Source organism: Anser cygnoides, chromosome 3 (assembly GCF_040182565.1).
Source record: "Anser cygnoides isolate HZ-2024a breed goose chromosome 3, Taihu_goose_T2T_genome, whole genome shotgun sequence".
Taxonomy (NCBI): Eukaryota; Metazoa; Chordata; class Aves; order Anseriformes; family Anatidae; genus Anser; species Anser cygnoides.
The window spans coordinates 43,903,180-43,915,713 of record NC_089875.1 but is presented as its reverse complement, the minus strand read 5'-3'; the positions used below and the strand labels follow the sequence as shown (position 1 = coordinate 43,915,713).

Genomic DNA, 12,534 nt, shown 5'->3' with positions numbered 1-12,534 from the left:
ATGGTTCGGAGCACTCAATGCCTTCAGGCTCTCTTCGTAAAAAGAAACTGGCAAAAAGACCTGGATACATGAGGCCAGAAGCTCAGCGACAGATCGAGTTTCAGTCCCTGGATGCCTGCAAGCCATTCAGCCCAGAAGAGTTCAAACATGGCAGGCAGCATTGTGAAGACTTTGAGAACTGCTGTCTCTACAGACAATACGAAAAGAACTTTGAATTCTTACGCTGCCGTTCAACTGCAAGTAGTGCTGTAGTTCCTGCTGATGGGGTAACAGTGTTGGGCAGTACTGGAAATATGCTGGGAAGCTGCAAAAATCTTTCCTGTTACAAGAATCCACAATCAGAAAACACAATGATATCAATTTACCCTGCTGAAGCAACGAGCAAAGATGTTCCTACTGTATGCTGTGCATGGGAGATGGGCCACAGCACTAAAGTGAGTGAGCCCCAAAAGATGTATGCCTTGGATCAGACAGAAGTGAATAATAACTGTGAATATCAAAACAGAGAAGTTGTTTCTCATTCTGTTGGTTCACACAATAGCTTTAGTTCAAGATTCAGCTTCATACAGCTCTCCCTGAACTCAGCCTCTGGAGTAAGTGATGCTGAAGGCAAGGCAACCATCAAGGAAGCTGAGCATGTTCTGCATGCCAGCATTGCAGGAAATCTACAGGAACTAGAAGAGACAGCAAGAACTCATGAGCACTCAGGAGCTTTGCATTGCTTCTCTAGGCCCAGTGACGATTTGAAGCATGAAAACGAGACCACAGCAAATGATAAACTACAGGATTGTGAGACCGTCTCTCTCTCAGATACAGATGCAACGTTTTCATATTCTACGGATTCCTCAGATGCAGCATCTGCTGGTTCTTCTGTCACCTCAGGCTACGAAAGTAGTTTCACTGTTAGTGACCATAACTGGGATACTTTGATGAAAAAGTATGAACCAGTGCTACTAGACTGCCAGCTTGGCAACCGGAGTACATTAAAGGTTTGTAATCTCATTTCATCTTTGATTCCTCCCCCTGGTTCCCAAAACAGCTATGTTGGTGGTGTCAAAGTATTAATCTGATGTAGGAGTTGGAATATTAACAGCTTTTGCAGCATTTTTTTCACAGAAGTGTATAGTACTTGTCTGCATGATACAAGGGAAAGAACCTGTTTTCTTCTTGGTTCTTTTAAAAGCAAAACAAACCCAACAGTGGTGTTGCAGTACTTTGTTCCTGTGACCTACTGAAACTGTGATCCTCACTTGTATTTCTAATATGCCACACGTTAATTTCTGAATTCAGCAACGGCTGCTTTCACAGGTGGCTATTTTGTGTGCAGTCTGTAGTCAAGCAAAACTTGAGGGTGGTAAGAGCTTTTTCCTTGAAGCATCATGATTTAACAACACTGGACTTTGGCTAAACTTACACATTTCCAATTAAAGATTTCTAGGGGAGAGGCACCTGTGTAAGGGTAGCCTGTAATCTAATAGACCAGTGCTCTCCCTGCATGATGATAAATGGGGGGTCCATTCCCTGCTCTAATTCAGTCTGGGAATAATGCCTTTTTTTTTTCCTTCTACCTTAGAGGAGTTTTGGGCTGTCAAGTAAGAAGCTGTCCTCCCCCTCTCCCATGTGTATATACCTGTATATACTCACATATATACCTATTATATATACAAGCAGCCTCATTCGTTATATTCTTTGTGTGAGAGGAAACCTTAGAAAGGATCAGTTATTCTCTATCGTACAATAGGATTTTTTCTGGTCTTGGGTATTTTTGGGATGTCAGGGGGAATCAGAGGGAAGCGATTCTGAGCCTAACAGATGACAAGGCAAATTTTGGCTCTGTTGTACATGTAGGGAGCTGAAATCCATCATGTCCACGCTAATAAATTTAAAGCTTTTCAAGATCCACTAAGCAGGTGATGCGGTTTTTAAGTCTCTCGCTAGTGTCCTGAGTGCTCTGGAGCAATGTCTGGGCTGTCTGTACCTTGTAGGTACAAAGGCGCACCTCAGAGAGTTCTCCTCGCAAATATCCTATGCTAACCCTAGAGTGGGAAGCCTTTCAGAAACCTAGGTTTTGTGACTCCTGAGCACAAATACACCTGCTGAGATGTGCTGTGTTGTCTTTAGGCCTGGGGAGACAATCTGCACTGGGTCAGCCTCTGGGGCGGCTCTGCACAGCCCTTCTATCTGGGCAAGGCAGTGGGTTGAGAAACATTATTTGTGCTTTTCTACCCATGTTATCTGACCTGGGCTTATAATGCCCTCTGATACTTATTTTTCATAAGGGATGCAAGTAGGACTCAAACTAGTTTCCTCCTATGTATGTTTACAGGCTTCACACGCATTGCCATGGAGCAGTTTCTTTGGCATCTTGCCTGTAATGGTACAAAAGAAACATTGCTATCTTTAATTTCTGCATTCATTAATTCATTGCATGGAGAACTGGGAATTTGTGCCTTCAGACATCTTTGACCTTGGTCCTGTGTGTTTAATTTGTAGCACCTTCCAATTGTAATAGTAAAGAGCAAGTCTCAAATTTTTCAGAAGGAAAGAGACAATTTTAGTCAAGAAAAGGAGGCAGTACCAAAGTTGTTAAAATTAAAATTATGCTTTTTTTGCACTTAAAAAAAAAAAAAAGTGGTCATCGCGTGGTACAGGTAGGTATAGGACATGCTGCTCTGAAGCAGCTCTTTGATTAGCTGGGGCTCCAAGCGTCTTCCTAGCCTGCAAACAGAAAGCACTCAATTGTCACAGTGTCAGTCAGATCAGTCAGTTAGCCCTGGGCATGCCTGCGCTGTGGTACCCAAGCAGGTTTTAAATGACCTGCCATTGTGAGTGCATGAAGGAATAAACAGTGCAAAAAGCAGCAGTGCTGTACTCTCGGTCTAGATGGTTGTTATATATCATATATATGAAAAAAGTGTCACTTGAACCATTTCTACTGCGGGCTTCTTTAGAACTCTATCAAAAGCGTGGCATAAAATACAGAAAATAATTTATGGTGAGGATCCAGAGCACCTCCCTTCAATATGTTATATGTTCCTCACCCGTCTCAGAGGAAAAAAAAATTGGCGTTTCTGTATGTGAAAAACAATAATAAATTAAAAGAACAAAACCAAACAAAACAACACCAAAAACCTTGATGGAAAGGGAATGCGTGCAATGACTTGTTTTTTTCTTTGTTTTTCCTCCAGGGGATCCTGTAGCCTATTATTAATCAAGCTTTTTTTTCTTTTTTCCTGGCTTTACCTTTTATGTCTATTTTCTGACCAATCCGCTTTCACTTACAAATTTGAAGAGATACCATTAATTTAAATGTCTTGCCTAATTTGCATGTTGATTGTGTAGTCATGATAACTAAATGTTTCTGGTAAGTTATTGACTGGCTGTACTTATTTTTCTGTGTGCAATTTACAGTTTAACTGGAGAGATTTAAATATGAAAGTGTTCCAGGGAGGAGTGAAGTCTTTTGTAGATGCAGAATGTCTCGAGTACGGATCTTCTTGCAGTGGAAAATGCTTTCCCAAACACTTTTTCAGGCTTTGGGCTATCAGTATATCTGCTGATTCTTTTTCCAGGCTTACCTTTCTCAGTGCTGCTAATGGCTTGTTGGTACAGGTCACGTGTAAACTTAAGAAAACACTTTGCAGTTTTATAACTGTAGCTGTGTTTGGCAGTGGCTGGCATGGCAATGAGGAAAGGACTGCATAACTTCAACTAAATTCTTGTAAGAGTAAAATAAAAGCTTTTAATGTCCTTTGAATGCACACCTGGCCTTCTGAAATATTTTAGTAAAAGATGAAGCTTCAGTACAAAGAAGCATTAGCTTTTGAAATAAAACTGTATCCTAACAGGAGCTTCTTTTTGGGTGTGTAAGGGCATTTTGTATGTGTTTTTTTCCTCTCCCATCTATCATTTGTAATATGAACATTTCAGAAAATGGAAACGTCAACACTTTCTAGATGAGCCTAAATTATATTTTAATGAAACTTCATTGGCAGCATGTGAACACAGTTTTCTGTGCCATATCGTGAGTACACTTGACCCAAAATATTCATACTGTATTTCTCTTTTTACATGCTGAAGAAAATGTGGTTTGCATATGGAAATCTGAATTTGTTCTGCACAAAACTTGGATAGGCAAAAAATTGTTAAATGGACTGAAGAACAGAATATTGAGTAGAATGTGATCAAAAATAGATATTATGCTGACAGAATCCTATAATAATCCTTACTTAGGATATGTTTCACCCTTGCAGTTATTCAACGATTGTACAAGCTCTTTTGCTTTTCAAGAAATACTGTTTGTTGTTCTTTGTAGGTGCTTGGACTAAAGCCATGCTTAGATCATGTGGTTCTGAATAGATCTGTCCAGTTAGCAAACGTTGGGTTTAACTCTCAAAATTGGGTGTTTCTAATGATGTAGTAGTAATACTGTAAATTTATATTATGTAAAGGTTAATAGTGTTTTTTAAATGCGACTTCTTTATAAGTATTTCTTTTCTGTATGTAGATAAAATCCTTGATCTTACGGCTTCAGAGGCTTCAGGAAAAAGCAATAGAGGAAGATGATTATGACAGAGGTGAGAGTTGCTCCCCCCTACCTCCCACTGAATCATGCTGCTTCCTCTTATTCCTCCCTCCCCCAACACCCCATCACCTCCCAATTAATTTTATTTTATATTTGCTACACTGCTGTGGTTAGGTATGGAAGATGAGTTCAATGAACTCTATTGTTCATTCTGTGGTATGGCAGGAAACAAATTAAAGAAAGAAGTAGGTCAGCAGCAGGTAGCAACAGTTTTTATTTTCTTGAGCCACATCACCATGTGGGAAGGTTGAAATGCGAATATCCACCATCTGGATCAGCTGTTTTGAAGCAGCATGACTTTAAAAAATACAGAAATGAATGAAAGCTTCGAAAGGAGAAAGGACAGGCACTGGCTGCTGACAGAGTGTGATTTGTTGCTTGCCACATTTAGTCATGACACTACAGCGGAGCTCAAACACAGAAATGAGGTCAGTAGCTACGATAAAAGTGAATGATACTGTCCTGTGGGATTAACTTGATGCCCACTGAGTTGAATCAAAACCAGATAGGGAATATGACTGGTGATACAGCAGCTGGCAAATATCTGTATTTGAATAGTGCTTTCTCATTCAAATGGATTGGCACCTCTCATAAGCTGTGTGTGTGCACGCATTAATAATTAGAGCATCTATTAACATACATCTCAGGTTTTTTCTTGATTATCTGAACACAAACTACTGTTACAGAAAACATATTTTAACAGTCTTGAAGTTCTAGGTGAAGTTCTTCCTGATAGATTTATCTTCATTTGGGAAGTACTGCAAGTGTTCCAGTAAACTGCAAGGGCGCTTCAGATGATAAAGCTTGAAAAAGATAACCCCCCCTCCCCTTTTTCTTCCCCTCACTTTTTGGGGGTTGGGGAGTAGTCAAATTTGTGGCTTGCCTGTCAGAATTAGCATTAAGCTGTGCAGTCATATCATGGTTCTGTTCCCTCTTTCATTTCCCAAACCCCAAGAAGACAGAGATGTATTTTAGCAGTGTCATGGGAGAAGGTGTGTAGCCCTTGCAGAAGGGTGGTTCTGTTGGCCTCTCAAAGCTTGGTCTACATAGAAGAAAAATCAGCCACTGTTCCAAGTCAAAGAGGAGAACCTTTAAATATGTTATAAGCTGAGCACGTTGTATCTATTCATGGGTTTCATCTCTGTCAAATTGAATAGACATTATTGATATGTTTTACAGTGTGACACTTGTTACTCTTTTTTTTTAAAAGTGCCTGTTGATTGAGTTCCCAGTTGGAGACAGCTGTGTGTGAAGTGCATGTGGTTCCCACAGATTTTAGCTGGAATTCTCTGGGTGCTCATGCACTGACCAAAAACAAAACAAAAAAATTAGTATATCAGGTGTGACACCTGCATCTGATGCCATGTGGTATTGACCACATTGGAAAATGATGACTTGTTTAACCTTGCTCAGAAAGGTCTTGCGTAGTTTTCCCGGCTGTTAGTCTGGTAAATTTCAAACAGGATCACCTTTCTGTTTACACTCACCTTGTCCATTACTCTTTCCAGTTTCTACCTTAGTTCTCAGACGGGTAGCATGGAGGGCATGTTGCAGTCTTCCATCAGCTCCCCTCAGGAAAATCGTCTGGCTGCAAACTGATCTCACGAGGTGCTGCGGACACAGTTTATATAGAACACAGCTGGATCAGGACAACGGTAGTGAGGAGCACCTGTGGGTGGGATTGCTCTTTTCTGTGCTAAGTCTGGCTCATATGGGCAGAAAGAATTTGTTGTGTTACAGGACTAAATACTGAGGCACATGAAAGACTTTGTGTTGGGCTCCTGCATCCCTTTGAAAACTGGAACTCCATCTTAATGCAGATGTTCTCAGGAAATACTGCATTCCTTTCTCGTGCGTGACCATGCATCCTTAATTTTTTCTCTTCCTAGTTTAAGTCCTTGACCTACTTTCTGTCTTACTGGTCTTTGTTCCTCTTCTGATACGACCGTCAGCCGTTTTGTGTGTGAGACTACTTTTTGTTGTTATCCTGGACTGTCTCTGAGTTTTTCTTTTGTGAAACATACGTAGGTTATCTCCAGTGAAAGACGTGTATGGAGAGGGTATGGGTGCTGCCAGAAGAATTAGAGCTACAAATTTCTTTCCACCTGTTGCAGCGGCGTGCTTTCCACCTTTGCTTTTAGAACTAAGCAGTCACTGTACTTGGAGGAGTTACCAAGTCTTGTGTGGTGTAAAGTGAAGTTTAAAAGCTTATTAAAGAGCTTACAGATTGGCCTGGTACCAATTTCTGTTTGGCTGAAATCTGTAATTAGCCTTCTTTAAAGGGATCTTTTTGCCAAATATTGCTAGCAGGGAATGGAATTGCTAAATGCACACAGCTATGATGTGCTCTGTAAACGGAAATATCAGAGGGTGGGAGAAGCCAGCACGGTGCGTGCAGAGGTCTTAGGATGTTCTTACTACTCAGAAAAAGAAAACTATTGTCCCTGTAACTTGGGGGATTTCTCTGGACATAGTGAGTCCTCTAGTAAGAAAAGAGCTGTTTTGAATAGGAGACTGGCAAACTGCTGCATTTGGGAATGCTTCAAAGGAAGGGGGAGAGCTCTAGTGTGGTGCAGATAGCTAGCTGTGAAATGCTGTGTACATGGAAGTGAGGAGAGGAGAGCAGGTGAAGGTGGGCCACACCAGTGGCTACACCTCCAAATCAGAATCTAAAATGTCAATAAATACAGTATCACTTGCAACTGTGCTGTTGCTTCAGTGGTAGTGGCTCATGTCTATCTTTACCTGTAGACAAGACTTCAGTACATTTTTTTGACTTTGACTCTTTTAAAAGCCATCCAGTCTTGCAGGAGGTTTGTTTTTTCTACAGCAGTTCAATGGGAAGGAGATATGTTATATTTCAAGGAGTTTTTAGTACTCAGAACTGGTTTCTGCTGTCTGCTCCTGCAAATTTAGCAACTTGAAGAAAGTCAAGCCATCTAAATGACATTGATGCTTCCGTGTTCTTCACTGCTTTCTGAAAGTTGTCATAGTTCCTAGTAAACTTTGAAACTGAAGTGTAGGTAAAATGGTGCCCTTAAAGAAAGGAGAAAGTGCTGTATTGTATCTTCACTTCTGGTACTAGACCCAGAAATGGCACAGAATAAGGCTAAGCTACCCCCTCCCCAAAGCCACGAACAAATACTTTGCTGCAAACAGGTCAGGAGAAAGGATACATTTGATTTTCCCCTTTGCAGAAACACAAAGCAGGTGCTTGCTGTTTGGGACTGTCAGAGAACATCTGTGTTTTCAGGTGCATGTTAATGAATAGCACTTATTTCCTGAACAGATGATGAATTTCTCCTTTTTTTTTTTTATTTTTATTTAAGGGATATTTTGAGCTACAACTCTCAGTTGTTTGGGAGAGTTATGAATCCTTGTTTAAATGCTGTAAGCCTCAGCTTATTTCTTCTAAGTTATCTGTTCCGCCCCCAGTCAATTTGCTCCATCTTCCTCCTCCTTTTGAGCTTGGGAGGAGCCCAGCAGAAATCACTTCTGCCATTACTTGTTTGTGTTCCTTCCTTCCTGAAGGCTTGCCATTGCATGGTAGGGGCTTGGTGTAGAGGAACTTCAACTGGTCATTCAAATAACCCCAGTTTAATCCTATACTTCCTGGGAGTGCTGTTTGTATGTGGGGGGTATTTGCACTCTGCATCAGGGCAGAGGTTGTTCTGCTGTCCCCTGCTCATGCTCATCTGCTAGAGGTCACCAGGTGAGCTCAGTGCTGCGAGACCTGCTGGATGCCACCAAACCCCTCTCTCATCCTTCTGTGGTGACTCTGTGCTGCCTCAAACGCAGGTATTTCTAGGCTGGGAAGTGTTTGTGTCAAATGCATATTCAGAGAGATGAATCTTCTTCTCTGTCCTCATTTAATTTTAAATAGGAAACGTTAGGGTACTTGGTGTTTTATTGCTTGCTCTGCATCTGTGGGTGATGAAATATCTGGAAGTAGCTTATTTGTTTCTGTATTTACTTGTGGTCTCCTCTTGATGGCCACATTACTGTATATTTTCAGAGCAGGTATAATACCATGGGAATATGATAACAGCATTTTGCCTTGCGTAGCATATAGTAAAAATTGGTCTGTTCTCCAAGGATCACTTGGAATGTTGTCATGGCTCATTATTCATGATGGAGCTTGACAGCTCCAAGGTTAAACATACTGCTGAATATAGGAGGCAAAAAAAACCAGCATATTTTTGTGTCTGTGGGAGTTGTGCTTGCAGTAGAAGCAAATGTATTTTGCTCAGTACGAATCTATTGCCCAAACATTTTAGAATCCTTTTCCTGTTCTTTCCTATTGTTCTTGAACTTCCCAAGTTTGCCTGGTGCAGGTGACAAATGGATTGGCAATAAAGTGTTGGGACTGAGTCTGGCTGCTGAACTGCACTACTGGCTCACATGCCCTGTTGTTTCTTCAGAAATGAGTTTTTACAGAACTACTGGGGTGGTTCTTTAAATGTATGCAGGGATGTGAGCATACAGACTCTTAGCTTGTAGGGAATGGTAACTTCCCTGCACAATCACATTTGGAGTTAGGATGCCACTTAGATCAGAGCAACTCCTCATCAGTGCAACATGGCAGATAGGTTCTGTCATAACAAGCATAAATGGTTTTATAGTCTATCCCATCTCAGCAATGAAAATTCATGCTATAGATACATTTACCATCAAGTGAGCCTTCAGTTATTTTGATTTAGGTCTTGGATCTTGATGAAGATGAGTTGGTGAGTGTTTGTGGGCTTGTGCATTACCCAGTGCAGAAACAGTCTTTGTGTTTCATTTTCTTTTTAAATAAAATAAAAGGTGGTGGACACTGGAGGGGTAGAGCTGCTGTGTTGCAGAGACCTGTTGGGAATGTTGGAGGCCATGGAGTTGAAAATTTGGGGTGGATGGGACAAATAGGGCTTTCTGTTATGCTATACTGTCAAAGTCTTTTTCTGCCACAAGTTTGTAGAAGCTTTCTGGAATCTGTGGGTTACATTGTCTTGGGTTACTTTTTTTTTAAAAAAAACTTACCAGAGTAAAGGTTTTAAGGGGATAGGAAGACAGGCTCATGCAAATTATCAAAACCTAATCTTCTTTGCATGGGTCTTGTTTATCCTGTCTTTCTCTGACTAATTCACATAACCTCCAAAAAAAGGTTTTGGGTGGTTATGGAAAGCGAGTGCTTATGTACAGTATAAATTAAACTTAATTTCCCATGCAACAAAACAGAGCAAAAGCATCACAACTCTTCCATCTTATCTGGCTTACTCTCATCAAGACACCAGTCTGAAATTAAAAAGGGAAACTTTTTTTTTCATCCATATCCGTTTATTACTTGGTGCCAGCTGAGTGTGGACTAGGACGCTGCAGTTCAAATGCTTGGTCTTGGTTTCTGCCTGCTAGCAGGAGGAACAGTTTCTTTTTATGCAGTCAAGCTTATCAAATTGTTATTGATTTTTTAATCAGAGAGTTGGAACAGGGATTGAGCTGGTCACAATTTAAAGGTCTGAAACTCCTTTGACTCTAATACTTACCTTATCTTTTATACTACCTTGGGTTTTTATACTTAACAGTGCTCATTACCATAATTTTTTACCCATTACATGTATAGGGTAGGCATGATCAGCAACTTCTAGAAATGCTTTTGATATTGACCCTCATTTTTGGCCCTGTTGTTCAGTTTGTCATGTCAGGGTGTGTCTTTTGAGGCAGAACAGGATCTTGCTGTTGGTCTGTTTACGTACGCACATTAAAAATGCCATCATACTTTCTGTATCTTTAATTCCTTAGCTAATATTGAAGAGGAAGTCGTTTTGGTAATGCGTGTCTTTGCTTTGACTCTGCAGCCTAAATATTTTTTTAGGAAGCAGTAGTATCTTATGGGATTCTACTACGTTCTCTTATTTTAATCTTGGCCAGCAGGAAGAGGTTCAGCTACATTTTGTGTTCCTGGAAGCTGCTTGAGAAAAAGAAAATTGCTGAAGTTTTGGCATACCATGTGCTTGGAAGCTTTCTCTACTCCCAGCCATCTGCTGTCTAAAACTGACACCACAGGCTACCCCTCCTATGATAGCAGGACTCTTTCTCAGTCCATGATGCAGCCAAGCTGTTCCCAGACAGCCTGGCTAGTCTTTTACAAACAAACAAGCAACAAAAAAATCAGAACAAAATAGTCAATTTTGCATAATTGACTCGTGTACTTGCTGAATTGCAGTTTGAGGCATGGAGTTCTGATGGGTGTAACTCACGAGGAGCGTTGATATGCTTTCTGGACAGTACCCACTGACTGAGTGACATGGCTCTCTTGCTACCCAGCCCATCTGCTTACTTTTCACTTGCAAAAACATGCAGCCCTTTTTTATATTCAGGACAGACTTATCTTTCCCTTGCTCTTTAGAAATATTAACTTCAAATAAGAAAATTGTCTTCCATTTGCAATGTGACCCCTGGAGGCAATATGACTATTAATTCAACCAACAACTAGAAATTGATTTTGCTGCCCTTGTCTTTCCCTTTTTAAAGGAGTGGAGGGACACCTGCTCTTTTTAATTACTGCCTGCTTAATAGATGACTGGACACGGACAGAAACTCCTAGATGGTATGGCAGCATAACTTCTGTGCAACTGGCGATTAAAAAGATGCTGAATGGCTGTAACTACTGTTTGAAAGCAAACACAAAGGACTTGCGATGCCAGTTCTCTGTGGGGAACTGACAACACTCGTTGCTGATCACTGGGCGGTGTCTGGGTGAATTTTTAAAGATGCTTTTACTGGAAATCTCTATGGACCTTCCATCACTTGCCAAACTCATCTGCAAAGTGGGATTGCCTTGAGTCAATTAACTTCTCCTTTCTCCTGAGGTTTCCCTACTGTCTTATGTGCCTAGACCCAACTGCCCATACTTGGGTATATTCATAGTTCTGTAGGTGTGTCAGCCCTCTCTGATGCTTCCTTGTGCTGCTTTTGCTGTGTGTGAGCTGTGCACATTTCTTTCTTTAGTCTGTGGAAGGTTAGGGATGGTTAAAGCAGAAAAAAAAAAAAGTACCGTTTTATGGACATCTTTAGTTTTTTTAGGATAGTGAAGTGAATCAAAATAGGATAGTGAATCAAAAAGGTGAAGGTGGAAATTTGTAGCACTCTTACATAATAACAGGCTTTGGACAAAGAGTTAAGAGACTGCAGGAGATGCTGGCAGTGAGAGTGTACAAACTGATCCCATGTAACATGAGTTGTAAGCTTCTGCTACCATCCTACCAGTCTAATGATAGTCTATTTCTGATTGGTTTTGATTTTTGTGTGAAAGGTGGGAAGTAACGGGAACATCTTCATGCTCACTGAGATTTTTATGGAATGAAAAGTAAATGAATTAAATGAGTTGGATTGGTTTGATATATGGCAAATTGAACACAAAGCAAAGCGAGGTGCTGTGGATCAGCATAACTCAGACATAATCTAGGACGAAATAGAAATAAAGATGTATATCCTTTCCAGTTAGGTCATTGCAGAATGTCCTGTCCCCCCGAGTTATTGGTGGGTGTTAATTCATGCACCCTCTGGCATTCCCAAGTCCCTCTGTCTCCCTGCTATTGGCAGCTTGCTGGAGAAATAATGTTTTGGAGAAAAGGCTTTAAATTCTAAATTGCTAAAAGCCATCCAGGGTTCATTCAATTTTGTAAGAAATTGTGTTGGTGGTAGTAAAGAACAAAACCAGCCTGGGTTTGAGTGTGCTATGGCACCACATGAAGCATCTGTTGTGTTTCACTAATGTGCCAGGGATGGTGGTGTAGAATAGAGCACATGGGATAAGTCTCAATAAAAAGGCCTGCTTATAAATAGGTGGCTCACTGTAGGTTTTTTTGTTTTATTTTTTTTCGTGGCATGCTGTACCTGAAATATTTCTGTGCTGTCCTGTTGTTCAACCCTAAAATGCTAGCCTTGTAACAGGAACAGCTGATCTAACA

The 12,534-nt window shown here is 40.7% G+C and overlaps 1 protein-coding gene across 4 annotated transcripts in view; it reads left to right on the top strand.

Moving 5' to 3' along the window:
- The window catches only part of DISC1 (DISC1 scaffold protein), a 203,034-nt gene that overhangs the window by 18,836 nt on the left and 171,664 nt on the right, over positions 1 to 12,534 (top strand). For all 4 annotated transcript variants that reach the window (XR_007157968.2, XM_066994050.1, XM_048047234.2 and 1 more), the window contains exons 2-3: positions 1 to 989; positions 4,508 to 4,577. Coding sequence is in view for 3 of the 4 variants with exons in the window: in XM_066994050.1 (XP_066850151.1) it covers positions 1 to 989; positions 4,508 to 4,577 (1,059 nt within the window). In the remaining variant the exon portion in view is untranslated. The remainder of the gene's footprint in view (positions 990 to 4,507; positions 4,578 to 12,534) is intronic.